Genomic DNA, 18556 nt, shown 5'->3' with positions numbered 1-18556 from the left:
CTGTCGATATCTATCTGAAGTGCACGATTAAATAGATCTAAACCAGACAATAAATACTCCAATTACCCAACAATAAAGAAGGAAGAAGAAGATATGATACTATGAAATATAAAACGTAAGGCACTGCACTGTTCTGTTAACAACAGATGAACATAGCAAAAACTATAGAAGGCAGAAAAAGATCTGTGGTTAAAAAACGTTGATGAATGTTTGTTTTTAAAGGCAAAACGTGTCTATTGATGACACCCGCCATTTTAAAAACGTAAACATACCCTTGAATGCGTAAAAACACAACCCTTTAAACGCTATTTAAAAAATAGAGCCGTTAGTTAAAACCTTATTAAGAAGGGTTTTAATCCTAGGACTAGTAGAGCTGACCGGAAGTTCCCCCTGTCTAGAGCAGGCCAGAAGCCCGACCCTACATAGAAGGTTGAATAGGATCAGGATGAACATGTGCCCTTTTGAAAGCGCAGTCGTGAACCAATGCCCAAAAGTAGAACTGCCAAAACCGAGAACTTACTCACGCGTCTAGTAACCAGTTGAGATCTGGCTACGGCCTCTTGTCCTTAACAAAGGAAATGGAACGGAATCCTTTTCTTGTTTAGGGAAAACCCAAACCCACTCGCACCCGCACCCACTACCCGGCACAGCACAGCACGGCGCGCGTGTGTTTTCTTTTTATTTGTTTTTTTGTTTGTTCTTTTTAAAAGCTCCAAGGCAAACAAATTGAATGCCCTTGAAAGGCCCAAGCCTTTGTGCCCATCTTGGACTAAACTTTTGATAGATAAGAGAGCCTCCTTCAAAAGCATTTTGAAATTTTGGCGGAAAACCTCAAATGTTTGGAATCTTTTTCAAAAGTCAAAGAAAGACTTCTTTTATTTTTATTATTAAAATACTAAAATTATTTGCATCCCGATTAGTTCGGATTCCTTATAGGTGGAATTCTTTTTTGGAGTAATTTTCAGAAATTACTTTATAGGTATAGTCTACGATCCATTTCAAATTGGACGGTCCATTAGAGTTTCCTAGTATTATTTATGTTGTACACAATTTGAGCTTAGGGTTAGGAGAGGGAAGATAAAAGATAAGAGAGAGAGAGAGAAGGGAATCTTAAAGAATGCAGAAAAATAAATTGTTGTTTATAATTTTGGATTTTTTTTCTTAAAATCATGAAAATACCCCTTGTGAATAGGAAGGACATTTTCATACCCCTCGTGAATATGAAGTTCACTTCCAAAAATGAAATGCTGTGATGCTCTGCTGATTGAGAACACCCTTTTGAGGATAGTATATAAGTCCTTTGTAGGTGTTGTCCTTTCAGTAAGTAACTCAAACACTTGACCATTTTAATGTAGGGGGTGTCTACACCTCCTTTGTTAGATTTGTTTTTTCTATATATGATTTCATACATTTAATTCGCTAACTAATTTGTTGTACGCAGGATAGTTGTGTGCAAAATTATTACAACTGCGTATGTGCTGGGTCCCTAAAGGGATTGCAAAGCCATTCCAGTTGTTGTTGCCACACCTTCAAAACGAGTAGGCTGAATAGATTATGAAAATTGATCTTTAGATTGAAGCACGGTTTTAAATTTCGGTTTCGGTATCTATTTCGGACTAGGGGTGGACATGGTTCGGTTCGGTTTTGGGGTATACCTAGAACCGAACCATATATAATCGGTTCCCTGAAATTGGAAACGAACCAGAACCATATATATTTGGAACCGAACCGAACCAGAACCATATATAATCGGTTCGGTTCGGTTCGGTTCTGGGTTTACCCGACCTTCACCAAATCGACGGAATTTATTCACAACAATTTTCCTTCCCACATCTTCTTTCCTGCCATTAAAATATTAGGGCTTGTTTTCCAAACATTCTCATTCCCCGCAAGCCACGAACGGTAGAATGAAACTTGCTCAAACGAAATCCGCGTAGCTTTATAAAATCGAGTGAGTGGAATCAGTCCATTCACTTTATTTTTGGGGAAGTGCTGAGATTAAAAAACTTGTTTTTCAGTCTGATTAATCTCAGTCCTTCACCAAATCCAAGTAAAAACAAGCATATTTAAGTGTTTTAAGGTGGGTCGGTTCTTGGTTCGGTTCTCGGTTCCGGGATCCCAAACCCAGAACCGAACCAAATTTCCATCGGTTCCAGGATATTGGAACAGGAACCGAACCATATAAATATGGAACCGAACCGAATCGAACCATATGTGCTGGTTCGGTTCGGTTCCTCGGTTCGAACCGGAACCATGTCCACCCCTATTTCGGACCCCACCGAAATCTGAAATTTTGGGCCGAAATTTGGTAATAATAAAAAAATATTATTTAATAAATTTCAAAATTTCGGACCGAAATTTCAAATTTCAGCCGAAATATTGAAACATGTTTTTTTTGTTTTTTTTATAAAAATTACATTAAATCGAAATTTCGGACCGAAAAGTACACTAATATTTTAGGCCCCATTTAGATGGGAAGAAAATCATTTCTGATGGAAATTTTATCCTTGGAATTTTGTTTATTTTCATGATTTAGAGGAAAAGGATATAATAATGGTTAATTTGGAGGGATATAATCATAAACTGAATGTACCTGTAAATAAAGATTAAATAGGATTCGTACAAATTATTTTTTTCGTGTGTAAAGAAGTAGCAAAGGAAAATGTATGTATTGTTTTGAAATTCTCATGCCATTTTTTTACTGAATATTCCTCTGCTTAATTTGCTTTTGTGAATCCTTTGACGCCTAATTATATAACCAGGATCATCGAAATGTTTATGTTAAAATTTTCAAAGATAAAGCTCTGCTTATCTTTTTTGTTTATGTTAAAAATTTGTTTCTAATTTTCAAAGGAAATCAATTAGAAACTCTGTAAATCTCCTTTTGTCTTTTGATTTTCTTTTCTCTGAGATTTTGAAGGAAAAACATGTCTCTCTAGAGCTACTTCTAGCCCATCAAAGTTTTCCATACTTTTGATGCTCGCTTCTAATTGTTTCAGTTAGAAAATATCCTTCTTTCGTAACATTCTAGCATCTGAACCACTGAAAATGGAAATTTAGATTAAGAGAACAAATGACGCTATCTCACCTTGGCTTCCACAACTACTTCACTTGAGTGCTCAATGGGCCACAATATTTTCTGTGACTTCAGTGTATGCGGGGCTATTTATATCCATGCATGCTTGTAAACATGTATATATAATAAACTATGAAGCTTCATTTTGCCAACATAGTTTTCCAGTTACACATTACCTACATAATATTAAAAAATGAATGCGAAAATTCGGGGTTTAATTTACTCTACTAATGTTGGTTCTCCACTTTTTAACTAATTAGGATTAATTTCAGCCAAAGTTTTTCTCCTGCCTACTTTAATGAACATTCGATGTTCATTAAGTTTGTTAATCTGTGTGTCATTTTTGTGACTAATTTCTCTTCTCTTTCAGGCTCAGAAGATGGTTTTTCTCAGCAAGTTGAATTGCTCAAGGAATAGCCTTCTTGCTACTGGGTTTGTTGAAAAATCCTGTCTGAGAAGGTATCAATCCACGTTATATCACAAAGCATCACCTCATAGCCCTTCTTCTGAACTCTTGGACAGATTGTAGGCACGGAGCTCTTCACAAACAATAAGGTCCAAACACTGAATTATACAACACCACAGCAACATCCAAGCTCGACATGATCTTGCTGCGAAATTTTTTAACAGCTAAAACTTTCATATACAATGCATTATATAGAATGCTTTATATTCCTTATCTACAACCCTGAAACTTTACTCAAGTGAGTTTCAAAACTGTTGTTACGTCTTCGTTTGATCACTTCCCACATAAGACATAATGTGTACAAATCTCTCCAACCAATTAGATAATTATCAAAACTTGAAAGGATCTCTTATTGAAAATTAAAAAGCTCTCAGTCCAAAACCTCTTAAAATTCATTTTAAGTTGAAACCTCTGCAGCTCGTGTCTTTTATGAACATTTAGGACGTGCAAACTCAAACCAAACTGTCACCTCACCATTCCGAGTTGCCTATGCTCTATATTGTATTACACACAAGGAGTTAAGTCTTACTCGGATAAATTATGGTTAATCATTTAAACCAAATTGTTGGTGACATTTTTTTATTGTGTCACTGACCATATCAAATCCCAAACAAAAAACAGTTGAGCATTTTGGGTCTTTTTAAAGAGAAAACAATTTGTAATATTTTAGCATTTTTGGGTCTTTGTAAGTTTACTGGCTTATGAGCATCTCTTCAGGAACATGCAAGTTTGCTAATATTTTCTCTTGGATCTGGATTCTTTTTTAAAGAAGGGAATGAATGTGTTAAATAAAGGTAGCAGTTTGGTACCACGGTTGTGGTTCTGTAATGTGAAACACATAGTGCAATCTCACATAGAAGAAAGTGGTAGAAGAAAATGAATACTGTCATCTTTATTATTGTTAGTATCGTTGGGATTATATACGATTAACCGATGGAACAACTAACCTTGAAGTATATGTCATTTCTCTGTCAATCGGTTTCAGCCTTCCTACTTCTCTTTAGGTTTACAAGAGTGACAAGAGAGACCGTAGCCCTTTGTTAGATTCATTTTGGTTCATTAAATGGCGGCATTTTTAATTTTTATTTAAATATTTACCCTTTTTTAAAATGTTGACATCTAAGTTGTGCTTCAAATTACTATTTCCCTGCATCTCCCACCTATTAGGCCATTTGTTCAAATCCAATGCCTCATCCATGCTTGTGCAATACTGTTTGTTCAGATCTATTATCAAACTTCAAACAGCTACAAGAAAAAAGTTTTATTACCACAAAATGTCTAAAAGCTTCCAATAATTCAAAATAATTAACAGAGGAAAGCTTGTTAATCAACATGCAAGGAGTTGGCAAAGTAGAACTCTGCATGTGAAGCAGATTGTAGGCCCAATAAGAGGCATATTTGCCTATTAGGCATATTTTCCATGTTATTTATTATGTTATTTATTGGGCCTACAATCCGCATCAGCATGTTTTGTGATCACTTCCTGTTTGTCCTCAATGTAGGTTCTTATATTTTATGTTTTTGTTTATTTTTGGATATGATGTTTTCAGGTCTGTCCTTCGTAGCTTGATGACAATCCTTCCCTATAATTTTTTTGTGATAGGTCAACTACTTTAACGTTTATTCCTTTCAATGTGCGGGTTTTAGCGACAGGTTCGACTGACAAAACCGTTAAGCTGTTTGACCTTTGAAAGATTAGTATTGATCTCCACACCTTTGATTGCCACAAATGTTTTTCTTTATGGGATGCTGTTAACTGGTTTGCCTTGTTGATTCTGTCATAATCTGTCTCTGATTGTTTTAACCTCATCCAAGATACATCGCACTGATTTTTCAATTTTATGGTGAATAATGATAGGGTATGCCCGTGCCAGCACTCTTTAATATTTTGTATCGCAGGATGGGACTCCTGGTCCCTAATGCTACTTTAATATTAATGAAAAATATGTCAACTTTCAAAAGAAAAATATGATAGGGAGGAGATTCTTCAAGTTGTGTCTTGGTAGGAGGCTTATGGAATGGGATATCAGCTGGTGTTTTCTTAAACAACTTCACTTATTTTTGTTGAATTTGTTAACTTTTTCATGTAATGTCAAAGTAGTGTTACTCCTTGTGTGGAAATATGCTTCTCTATTTTTTCTGATTGCTGACCAACTAGATCTTATGCTTTTCCTGACAAGACTATGAGATAATTTGCAGTCTTATCTTACACAAGTTTTTTGCAGCTAAACTAGATCATGTTGTAAAATACCATAGTCTCACAACAAGGTTTTCTCTATTCTTCTTTATTCTTGTAGATTTTTATGCAAATTGAGTTTAGGTTCCATAGTTTTGAATTTTTTGGCAGTCTCTGTTGGATTTCTGCGATTGTTGGGTGATTAAATGTAATTTTGAGCTTTGATACCGAACTGAGCTTTTTTTTTGGGGGAAATAGTAGAGTTTTATGGCAATTCAAGTTCAATTTGCTAAAAAAATGCATTGTGTTGTAATTTGGAGTTAAATTTTGTTTGAGTTTACCAATGAGATACTTGTTCACTGTGAAACAACAAATTTTGCAAAGGTCTGAAAATATTCCAGTTATAGAAATTCTATCTTACTTGCTGGAGTTCAAATTAGGGTTTTTTGTTTGGAAATCAAGTTTGCAATGAAGCCCAGGCCAGTTTTTTTTTTCTTTCTGAAATGGCAAACTGACATTTGAACCTGGGCCGATTATGTAGTGCTTATCTTAGTAAAGATCGGAGGTTAGATCAGAAGCAACTTCAATCTTTTGAACACTTAACCTTAAGGTTGAGGTATATAGAACCTTCTAATTAAGCTATGTGCCCGGCTTCATTATTTGGAGTGGCAGAAAATTCCGTGCGAAATCTTGTGATTACAATTTGTTGCCCCTTATTCTTGAAAGCAAAAGGATATGCTATGCATGCAAAATGAGGTGTATGCATTGATAAAACAGAGTGCAGTCTTCCAAAACCAAACTTTGAGACCTAGAACTAAGGCACACAAATTCCTAGATTAGATTAGGATATTTTCATATTTATCTAATTCCAAATTTATAGAACCCAAGTATTCCCACAACACTATTTCAATTTTTTCATGCTTGATCCAACTAATGACTTCCTTTCAAAGTTCTATTATAGCTTCAGTTCAGCACATGTGACAGTTAAGCATGTTTCGCATGCATCATTTAGTTGGTTTTGGTATTATGACATTGAAGCGTGACTATATATTATACTGGGGTACGAACTCAGTAACTCTCTTCCTCTTGCTTGCTTGTGTGGCTATTACTAGATAAATGGATCATTTGTGCAATCTGCAGTCCTGAAGGTAAATCAATTGTGTTTCGTTAAGAGATCATCTCTTTGGCTTTTCAAAAAAGGTAAATCAACTGTGAAAGACGGGCTTTCTGATGTTGGAGTCAGGTTGCATTCTGCTCATGAAACTAGAGAACTTAGTAGTGGTGCTTGAAAAAGGCCATGCTGATTGGCAGAAGTGGGTGAAGAGCTTTATCAAATCACTAGAGTGCAAGGTTGGTGGAACTAAAGCGCAAGCTTGCTACTTTTATGTGTCGTGATTGGTTTATTTTTCATTCCATCATCAATTCTGTATTTGATATTCTTTCACTGTCTATACATAATAGTTTTAGGCAGATTCCTTGAACAATACATACAGGCCGGAAGCAAGAGCAGATGAGAAAACAAAGCCTCCAAATTGTATAAAAAATATGCAGATTTCTACTTTGGACTTGCTCACAATTATCTTTTCTGGCTAATGTTCTTGTGATGGATAATGATTGGCGATGTGCATGAGTTACATCATTTGGATGTTCAATTTCTTGCAGCTTTTTAGGGTAACAATCAATGACAAAATTATCCTGCTCAAAATTTTCAGAACTTCTTTCTGTGGTTGTTTTCCTTTATGACAAATTAAGTGAATACCCCATGAAGAAAACAATTAGTCTTTGTATTTTAATTTTGTGGAACGAATAAGTTTGAATATGTAATGTGGGAGTAAATCCCGAGAACATTTGGGATTGTATCTCTCCTAAAAACAAGACTAAGTCGCCATTTCATTGTTCGCGACTTTAACTGTCCACGCATTCAAAGTTCAAGTCCCAAAACAGTCATTGGCACTATACAAGAGGTCATGCCAGATTCAAAATCCCTTACGATTTAGCCACCCTCGGTGTGATGTTTGAAACCCAAAAAGGGAAAAAATGATTATGTAATATTGGATACTGGCATAATAATGTGTTCTAGCTCTAATTTGACATATTTCCTCTAACTTGGATAAAAATAAAAAGACATCCCTAAAGAGTTCCAAGTTTTTTGCAGCTATGCTAGATTGTGATGCAAAATACCAGTCGCAAGCATCATGATGTAAAATACCATAGTTGCATAATGCTGATGTAAAATACCAGTTGCAATGTTGCATCATGCTGTTAAATACCATAGTCGCTCGCACGTGCATTTTTTACTAGTACATTAATAGAGGAAATCCTATTGTAATGAGCTAGGATGGGAAGATGTAAGGAATCTTAGGGAATCCTCTGCATCACTAACCCATCTTCAGAGATAACTGACGATCCCATGAAATTCATTTTGCTTGCATGATCTTCATCAATCACACGTGCTGGAGAAGATAGAAAAGGCTTAGATGGTATTTGTAGAAGCTCCAAACTTCCCTCTAGCATCTCCAACACTTTGCCCATTGAAGGACGATCTACAGGCTTTGTCTGTATGCACCATAACGCCACTATAATCAATTTTTTCGCTATTTCTTCTTCATCCTCTGTAGCATTCTCTAATCCCATATAATTTCCTTGACTAAGCTGGTCATATATCCATAATGGGAAGTAAATTTGGCATGAATTCTCTGCCATCTCATTCAAATTCCTCCTCCTCCCTGCCATTTCCATTAGAAGCATCCCAAAAAGACTTGTAAGAGACACCCCCTATATTTTTATAAAATAGTTCGGAGGCCATATATCCTATGGTTCCTCTTGCATCCGTGAGAGACACAATGCTTTCTTCGGTTGGATAAAACTTGGCTAGTCCAAAATCAGAAACTTTCAGAATATAATTCTCATCAAGAAGGATGTTGTGAGGCTTGATATCAAAATGAAGAATTCTCATGTCACAACCTCGATGCAAATATTCGATCCCTCTTGCAATTCCTAATGCGATATCATACGTCTTCTCCCAACTAAAAGGGTTGATACTTCCTTGTTGAGGAAAAATGTATTTTTCCAAAGACCCATTTGGCATGAAGTCATATATAAGAGCCCTTTGAAAACCCTCTAAACAGAATCCAATGAGTCGAACCACATTGAGGTGATGAATCCTTCCGATTGTTGCAATCTCGCTGATAAAATCTTGCCCTTTCCCTTTCGACTTGGACAACATCTTTACCGCGACAGATGGCGGCTTCGGAGCTTTCCTCGATAGACAGAGCCATAGCTTCCTTGGCCTAATTTCACCTTGAAGCCTTGGGTCATCTTCTTAATATCTGAATAGGAGTATCTTGTTGGCGTCTGACATCTATGCTTGCTCAAGAACTCTTCAACTGTGGCATCCATCCAAATATCTCTGATTAGTACCTTATATGCCAAGAAGATAGCCACACATAATACCCCAATTAATGTTGTGCTGCCCAATGAACTTCACATAAAGAATCACATGCATAATGTGCATTAGATTTTATAATTAAAGCACGATTGTAATTGTAATTTAGATTGTCAAGTGATCTTACCTATGATAACATACAACATATAGACGAACGCAACTAGAAAAGAGACAAGAAAACAATGTCAGCACCGTCAAATATATATGAAAAAGCTTCACACTTTCCAAATTAAAGAAAATTAAGAAAGAAAGAGAAGGCTTTTTAAAAGCTTTACCACGGATGACGCACGGTATAAACTGGACGAAACCTGCATGATTCAACAAGTAATTGATATAAGAATAAGAATGCAAGCACACTTGTTTCTTTACATTATACACATTAAACTATTGTTTTCTTATATTTTAGGATTTCCTATGGGCTCTTACAATTTGCAATGAGATGTATGAGCAAATAAACTATCCTAAATAATTGATCGAAATTTTTTATCAAATCATTCACAGCTTTATATTTAACATAATACGAGGCCTTTTCATTTTGCAAGACACTACTTTTAGTAAATAACTCTAGTGACAGTTGCTATGCAAATGTTCACATCTTCCTTAGGCTCATAAATCACCTGTCTAGTGTACTATCTTCCATTTACTGATTTGGAGTCCATAATTCCAGTGAGGAATCCTTCAATCTAAGGAGCAAGTTTGACTTTCAAAGGTATTTTACAAACAGTGTGCTGTATGGTCCACTATTAAGGCCTCGATCAGTCGCTCTTGGGGAAGATAAAAAGCCTCATTATTAAAGAGGTTATTCTCTTTTTTTTAATTGAATACAAACACAGTTGACATGTTGGAGAGCTTCTTAAATTCGAAGTTGGGAATTAATTACATCATTTGTTCAGCATCATTCTCGTACTGCTGCAAGCCTGCAAGATACTTTCTTGGACAGATTAGAGCTTGAGTAAAAGCATAAAAAAGTCAGGGAAGGGCAGTCCATTAGAACCACATTTGCTTTCCTGGGGTTTACTACTTTGAGCAGACCCCCTCTTTGTGACTCACTTCCACCGATCATCTTGTGTCACAGGGCACCTTCCCCTGTATCACTATATCTTTTATAATGTGGTAGTGAAGCTACTCTTTCGTGGCCCTATAACTATATTTATAATGGTAAAGTCTATATAGTGGACTTAGTAATAGTTATGTATGGCAATTACTCACACACAGTGTAGTATTTTCCTGATTTTGTGAGGTAAAGTAATTTTATATAAAATATGTGTATTGTATTTTTATTATCTTTAAAATATATAGGGGTATTTTATCATTTTCTATGAGTTGGGCGTATTTTATGGTTTTCTATACGATAGGGGTATTTTGGTTATTTCCTATGATATAGATGAATATTTATGTCACTTTCTGTGAGAAATGAGGGATGATTTGGGTCCTACAGGGGCGCGTATGTGAAATCAAGACAGTTGATCTTGATACACATGGTCCTGGTTTCATCCAATGGTTTAGTCCTTCTAGGAAGAATCTAAGAGAGGCTTGATTAATCAAGCGCCTAGAATAAAGACCCTAGATCGTATAGATGAGGAGATTCATGACATTTTGTAACATCAACGGTCTTGATTTCACATGACCCTACTACAAAATCAATGTTCTATATTTTTCTTTACAGAGGTCTAAACAAGCATCACAGATCAAGTGCCTAGGATCATCTGATCAAGGGTATTCTCTAAGTGTAGCTGGCCTGTCTTCTGGTTTCTGTTCTGATCAACGGATCTAACCATGTAAATTATATATTTTAGGAAGGAGCAAAAAAGTGACTTTCTTTTAGCATTTTCCTTCAATTTATCTATTTTATCTAATGCCTCCAGTGATGGTCCCTAGCAAATCCCTTTTATATATACTAGTGGGACCAGCACGGTTTGGAAGTCAGAAGGTCTTAAAATCCTAATTTCTTTAGTAGTCCAAAAGTCTCACCAATGAATTGAAAAGGACAAAAGTGGATTGGAGAAGTTCATCAGATCATCTAACCGATGCGATGTGAAAAATAAGGCAAAAAGATGATAAAGGAGAACATAGGTTCGAGCAGAAGAAAGATATACTGGAGAACATAGGTGCTATTTTTCTCAGCTTTAACATGGCTACGAAGACCCTGAATTGGCTTTCAACTAGTAAGATGAAGATGCTTTATTTTTACTTGGGTAAGCCTAATACTACGATGGCAAAGACCGAGATTTTGCCATTTTGCCATATTCTAGAATAGAGATCTCAAACCCTGATGATTGGATTGTTCTTCTTCTCTTTCTTGGTAATGGTATTCGTGGTCCTTGGACGAATTTTAAAGCGAAAACAGATGACAGCAGTTGGAAAGGGGACAACTATAGTAACCAGATATTGTTCTCTTATGCTTACGTTGGTGCTATTTTTCTCAGCTTTAACATGGCTACGAAGACCCTGAATTGGCTTTCAATTAACTATATGAAGACTTCATATGGAGTTGTATTAAAATCAAAGGTCACATGAATTCCTCACATTGGATTGCAATCATGACGGGACCGTTTGGGCACGTGGATTTTAGAATCTTGGATTTCCTCAAAATTGTAGAGAAGAAAGATAACAGCCGTCGTTTTCTGATTTCTCGCCCTTCTTTCCGACAGCAAGAGAGCATTTTTTCCGATAGCAAGAGAGCAGGAGATGGTCCGATGTTTCCAGGTCTTAGAAATCTGAGTAGGGGTGCAACTTGGGTCCGGCTCAACCTAAACCACGGGTTCAACCCGATTTTGGCTCGGGTTGGGTTGGCATTTTCTCAGGTTGGGTTGGGAAAAGCCAACCCGATTTAAATTTGGGTTGGGTTAGGGTTGAGGCCTTAGCAACTCGACTCGAACCCGTCCTCCATCCTCTAATTTTATCATTATTTTCTTAGGATTATGTTTTTCTTTCCTATATTTTTCTTTCTGGCCGTAGATGAACCTGGTCCCAACCCGACTCAACCCAAACCCAACCCTTCCCGATTTGGAGGCGGGTTGGGTTAGGGTTGACCATCCTCAACCCGAGGCTCGGGCTGGGTCGGGTTAGGGTTGAGGGAATGCTATCACGGGTTGGGTTGGGCTGGGTTAGGGTTGTCCTTGACCCGACCCGACCCGACCCGACTTGCACCCCTAAATCTAAGGATGGGAGAGAGATTTGGACAGCATAATCAGGAACCCTCTTTTACACTGTTTTCAAACTATAACCTGGATTCTTAAATCAGCATATCCAAACGGCCCCTACATGTTGGCCAATTGCATTACATGAAACAAACTTAGTGAAGACACTAAAAATAGGGAGATGATAAATTCGATAGAGGATTATTCGCACCTCTTTAACTCGAATTGACGCATAAAGGCGTCAAAAAAGGATAGGGGTATTTTGGTTATTTCCTATGGGATAGGGATACTTTGGGCATTTCCCATGATATAGATGAATATTTTTGTCGGGGATGATTTGGTTCCAAGAAAGATTTATTTAATTAGTAAGGGGAGTCGGATCATGACTCTATGTTAAAATACCTTAAGCCTAAATTGGTCGTAAAAATGAATTTAGGTTTTTACCTTAAGCCTAAATTGCTCATGCTAATGTCACAAAATTTTATTGGCATATATCCTTAAAATTTTGATTATTATAGGAGTGACCTCTTCTGGTCAGCGAGTGGGAAATGAGACTATCTTAGTCGAAGGAATATGATGAGTTCACTAGTTGGGAAGAAACTGTGGAGATGGTGATTTAAATCCCTGTGGTTCAAGGAAGGGATTGGAACACAGACTTCTTCCACAGGATGGCCAATGCTAAACATAGGGTCAATTTTATGGTGCGCTTAGAGATAATGAGAGATTGGTGAGAGATATGAAGGATCGAGGTTGATGATGCTATATGCTATAGTAGAGTAACATATGAATCTTTATACCTAAGAGGGAAGACAATAGACCCATCCTTTATGAGCTCATATTTGATGCATTTTCGGTAATTAAGTGTCAAATGGATTGAAAGTCAATTCGGGGAGGAGGAAAAAAGGAAGTTCTCTTTGAGATGGAGATGTATAAGGCATCAAGCCTCGATGGATTTTCACTTTCCTGCTCTCAAGATAAGTGGGATATTATTAAAAATGACAGAGTATGTTCAAAGATTTCATTAAGAATCGGCAGACAAGAGTGCAGCGCTACCTTCATTACGTTCAATACTAAAAAAATAGGGGGCTAAGGAGATAAAATATATTTGTTTATTAGCTTGGGAGGGAGTCTATAAAATCCTCAAACCTTGAGTCCAATCTAATTAGTCTTTTCTAATAGTTAGATTATATAAAACCTTGAACTAATTTAAACCTCTATTATAGATTAATATGTGTTATTAGGAGTGACCATATAAATGACTATAAACTATATCTACACCATTAACCTCAGTTCTATTTCTAAATACCCGTCTAGGATAGAGTATCTGAATAGGTTGATTTTAGCAAGTAGAAGGAAAACATCCAATAGTACTAGGCTCCATAGATTTGGATTATGCATTATTGAAAGACGAGCTTACTAAACCCATAGTTGAAATCTTGCTAGACTCATGTGCTAGTACCACATGAGTCTCATGATCATGAAAAACTTCATCTCTATCACCATCCGAGGTGTCCATGTAGCCATGCTGTCATTTACCATAATACATACAGCAGTTCACATGCCAAGTATTATCCCTGTATATTACATGTTTTTTTAATAGGTAAGCTGGGATTGAACTTCCAACTTTAAGGTTGAAAGCCAAAGCCTCAACCAGTTGAGCTGGAGGCTCAACCCCATTGTATATTACATGTTCTCATTATAACAATCACTAATTAGTCTACTATCACAGATAAGAGATTTGATTCTGTGTGATTTTGTGAAACTAACTCAATTTCAGAAATAGTTGATGATCCCATGGTATCCATTTGTGTTGCATCATCTTCATTAGTCACCCGTGTTGGAGAAGATAGGGAAGGCTTGGGTGGTATTTGTAGAAGCTCCATACTTTCCTCTAGCATCTCTAACACTTTGCCCATTGAAGGACGATCTGCAGGCTTCATTTGTATGCACCATAACGCAACTATAATCAACTTTTTTGCTATTTCCTTTTCATAATCACTAGCATTCCCTAAGTCCATATCATTTCCTTGATTAACCTGGTCATAAATCCACAAGGGAAAGAAAATTTGGCTCGAATTCTCTGCCTTAGCGTTAAAATTGCTCCTCCTCCCTGCCATCTCCATTAGAAGCATCCCAAAACTGTAGACATCAGACTTGTAAGAGACGCCCCCGAGATTTTGCAAAAATAGTTCAGGGGCAATATATCCGGGGGTTCCTCTTACGGCCGTGACGGACACAATGTTTTTTTCCGTTGGATAAAACTTAGCTAGTCCAAAATCAGAAACTTTTGGGATAAAATTCTCATCAAGAAGGATGTTGTGAGGCTTGATATCGAAATGTAGAATTCTCATGTCACAACCTCGATGCAGATATTCGATCCCTCGTGCAATTCCTAATGCGATCTTGTACGTTTTTTCCCAACTCAAATGGCCAATGCTTTCTTGTTGAGGAAAAATGTATTTTTCCAAAGACCCATTAGGCATGTAGTCATAAATAAGAGCCCTTTTTGAACCCTCTGAGCAGAATCCGATGAGTTGAACCACATTAACATGATGAATAATTCCTATGGTAGCAATTTCATTGATGAAATCTTGCCCGTTAGCTTTAGAATTGGCCAACATCTTTACGGCGACTGGACGACGGCTTCGGAGTTTTCCTTTAAAGACGGTGCCAAAGCCTCCCTTGCCTAATTTTTCTTTGAAACCATGGGTCATCTTCTTAATATCTGAGTAAGAGTATCTTGTTGGTGTCCGATTTCTGTGCTTAGTCAAGAACTCTTCAATTGTGGCATCCATCCAAATATGTCTGATTCGTAACTTATATGCCAAGAAGATAGCCACGCAGAGTACACCTATTATTCTTGCTGGCAAAACAACTTCGCAGATATCGTTAGGATATATGAAGGGGTGGAGCCGTGGAGGTGCAACCGTTGACTCCAAAAGCATTAAAAGTTAACGATTTCTGTGTGTGTGTGGGTGTGTGTGGTGGGGGGTGGGGTATCATTGCCCTATTTTAAAGGAAATTTAAATTGTCAAGTAAGATCACTTACTTATCAACATCCACAGCCCGATAGCGAAAACGATACCTAAAAAAAGAGACGAGAAAACAAAGTCATCCGGGTTGACTATAGTTGATAAAGCTTCACACTTTCCATAGAAAATTACGAAAGAAGAGAAGGCCTTTTGAAAGCTTTACCAGCAATGAGAAACAGCATAGCTTGGAAGAAACCTGCATATATCCAACACGTAATTAATATAAGAATAAGAATCCAAAACACCAAACTCTAAGCTAAGGATTCCACATTTATCGTTGCTTAGATACTAACAAGGTATGATACTTCGACCATTCCACCCTTTGTAGATTTTAGGATTTTCTACTGGCTCTTACAATCCTGGTTGAGCTGTACGACTTGAAAAGTTCATAGTCACTGGAAAAGTTCATAGTCACTGGTTGAGCTCTTACAATCCTTTTGTACTAGATTTTAGGATTCTAAATCATAGTCAATTATACATGAAGTGATGAATAAGTCTATAAAATGTCAAGAAAAAAGATGTATGCTTCCTAAGTACAAAATGAATATCTCTCACACAATATATACATACACATACTCTTTCTCTCTCTAATGTAGGACAGAGAAGAGATTTCAGGTGAATCTGAAAGGGAGAAGTGGTGTGATCATTGTTTAGATTTCAGGTGAATCTGCAAAGGGAGAATTGGTGTTGAAATTGAAACGGAGTGACAGAGATAGAGTTAAGATCGATTGCAAAAATGCAAAAATGCAATAATATTGGGGTTAAGATTTAAAGAGAGAGAAAAAGGGGAAATGAAAGGGGGTTAATATCATCTCCCCAAACCTATGACGGAAAATTTCCCTTTTCAGGAGTTAATCGCACCCCCACCATAGCTCCGTCCCAGCCGGTATATATTTTTCCTTCTTTACCGGTAAAAATCGCTTGATGGCGGTTGAAAATGAGAGTGAGTTTCCATTTTTGCTCACCCCACTTTCCTCTTCTTTCTCTCCGTTTTGCACTAATCAAATTTCCAACATGAACAAATATAGTAATTATAGAACATGTTATATTAAGCGGTTAAAGGCCTTAAATAATATTGGAGTACTCACATCGAGGGGACTGGAATATATGGGATGATCGCCAATTGCACCGTATGTAACTTCTCCAAGAGAGCTCAAAACCCATGGGCAACAGATTTTGAATTTGAGTAAAATTAGATATGTCAACTTCCCCAACTGCTGTCATATCAATAGCGGTCTTTGCTACCGACTTGCAGGATTCGTTGAGGTCAGAGGTTGACATGTTACCGATGACGAAATACAAATAGTCAGGAGAAGAGCAAGGAGTGGTAGCTTTATACTCAGGATTGCTGATTGGAACTGAACATTTCACGAATACAATAATAGTGTATGTCGAGTGATCAAGATAGTATACCCCCCCGTAGTCATAATGGAAATCTGGATATAGCCCAGACGAATAGGGAGGGAGAGAAGAACAATTGCCTTTTTGTAGATCGGAATCGACCAATCGGATGACCTGTTTCTCATACGAAATTTCTTCGACGTAATATTTTCCGGAGCTGAAATTCATAACGGTTCGATTGTCAACACAAGCTAGCTGGTAAACTAGCTGGTCATGGACCTGAAAATCGTCGCCGCAGGCCTTCCGGTCGGTGGTTAAGCGAAATGGGTAGGTGATGTTTTGGAGAGTTCCACAGGAAGAATGGCAATGACGTCTCCTACCCCAAGCGTTGCAGCCACCTAGAAAAAAGAAGAGGGAAAGAAGAGAGGCTAAAACTGCGACCGAAAGGGATCTGCTCCTCTTCATGACACGGGAGAGAGAGATGAGGACGAAGAAAGAAAAGAGGGTGTGATTTTTTATGTACAAAAAATAATTCTTGAAAAGAGACTTTTAAATTCTCTGCATCACACATTTCCACCCAGTAACAAGTGGCTATGGAAAAACTAACACGGCCTTGATGAGAAACTACCGAGAAAGATGGGAACCATAACCAGGGCCCATTGCAACAGTAAAAGATGCCTACAGTAAAAGATTTCGTTTTGCTAGTAATTAAAGACAAACCCTCCTATCGTGAGACATGTGCAAGAAGACAGGAAGAAGAAAAGAAAGTGAGCTGGATTCCAAATCATCCATCGGTTTCACTTTCATCTTTTTAGGATTTTTTAGTCTGTTAGGACTTTTCTTGCTTCCTACGGGGTGTGTTTTGTACCTACAGAAAAGACTTGACTCATGTTGATTAATGAGATTTCGATGAGATACTACCAAGAAAGGTTGAAGAAAGCAGATGATACCATGGGCCCCATTGCAACTATAAAAGATGCCTAAAAACATAACGAGTGCCATTGTTGCTTTGATTGTTTTTAAATATTGGAGAATTTTAGTGGGCTTCAATTTATCTTAAAATAAATGTTAATAGTTGTAAATATATTTTAGATTTGGAATTTTGTAGGTCATTTTTTATATCTAAATTTTGGATTTTTGGAATTCCAAACAAAATCCTGTTGTGTGAGTGTTTTCCAAACATAATTGTTTCATGTTGATTTTATTAGGGCCATTGATGATTTTATTGTTTTTAGATAATGGACGATTTTAGTGGGTTTCAATTGATCTTAAAATAGAGGCTAATATTTCTAAATATAATTTTAATTTGGAATTTTAGAGGTCATTTTTTAGATCTAAATTCAAGATTTTTGGGATATGAGGTTTAGATCTATGTTTTAGGTTTTATGACTTTTTAGAATTTTTTGGCACGTTGGGAGTTGCCTTGTTTCCCACGGGGTGTGATTTCGTCTGTACAGACTAAAAGACTGACTTTTATGTACTCCGCATTATATTTTCCACACGCTAACTAGCCAAGTCGTGTCTATTTGATGAGAAAGTACCGAGAAAGGTTAAAGTAGGGCTGCAACTTGGGTCGGGCGGGTCGGGTTTTGGAGAACCTAACCCTACCCGAGAAATATCTCGGGTCGGGTCAGGTCGGGTTTTTTTTCGGAAAACCCACGATTCCCAAACCCGGCCCTACCCATGATAAATCTCGGGTCAGGTCGGGTTTTTCACGTTGACGCAATTTTTTAAGGAAAATTCTTGTTTGGCAAGGCAACTCAACTCATAGAAGTAGAAATTACACTCACAGTACACTTGAATCAAACAATGATGTAATTACACTCACATTACACTTGAATCAAACAATGCTGTAATCAAACAATGTTGTAATTACAATC

The 18556-nt window shown here is 37.1% G+C and overlaps 1 protein-coding gene and 1 pseudogene across 4 annotated transcripts in view; one reads left to right on the top strand and one right to left on the bottom strand.

The window, feature by feature from the left end:
• The window catches only part of LOC143860024 (uncharacterized), a 44249-nt gene that overhangs the window by 2038 nt on the left and 23655 nt on the right, over positions 1–18556 (top strand). For 2 of the 3 annotated variants that reach the window (XR_013239540.1, XM_077370530.1), the window contains exon 2: positions 3447–3535. Coding sequence is in view for 2 of the 3 variants with exons in the window: in XM_077370530.1 (XP_077226645.1) it covers positions 3447–3493 (47 nt within the window). In the remaining variant the exon portion in view is untranslated. Of the gene's footprint in view, positions 1–3446; positions 3536–5145; positions 5476–18556 lie in introns of those variants that run through there. The other variant, XM_077370531.1, reaches the window with a different exon arrangement.
• On the bottom strand, positions 7780–17269 carry LOC143860013 (LEAF RUST 10 DISEASE-RESISTANCE LOCUS RECEPTOR-LIKE PROTEIN KINASE-like 2.4; annotated as a pseudogene). The gene is made up of 6 exons (XR_013239538.1): positions 16424–17269; positions 15499–15531; positions 15353–15388; positions 9439–9471; positions 9291–9323; positions 7780–9104 (listed from the first exon to the last, which is right to left on the bottom strand). The product of XR_013239538.1 is annotated as an LEAF RUST 10 DISEASE-RESISTANCE LOCUS RECEPTOR-LIKE PROTEIN KINASE-like 2.4 (transcript).

Source organism: Tasmannia lanceolata, unplaced genomic scaffold, assembly GCF_043159265.1.
Source record: "Tasmannia lanceolata isolate RefF3 unplaced genomic scaffold, GAP_Taslan_0.1 ptg000037l, whole genome shotgun sequence".
NCBI classification, from domain to species: domain Eukaryota; kingdom Viridiplantae; phylum Streptophyta; class Magnoliopsida; order Canellales; family Winteraceae; genus Tasmannia; species Tasmannia lanceolata.
Note: the sequence above shows the minus strand (reverse complement) of the source record. Positions and strands in the feature narration are given on the sequence as shown.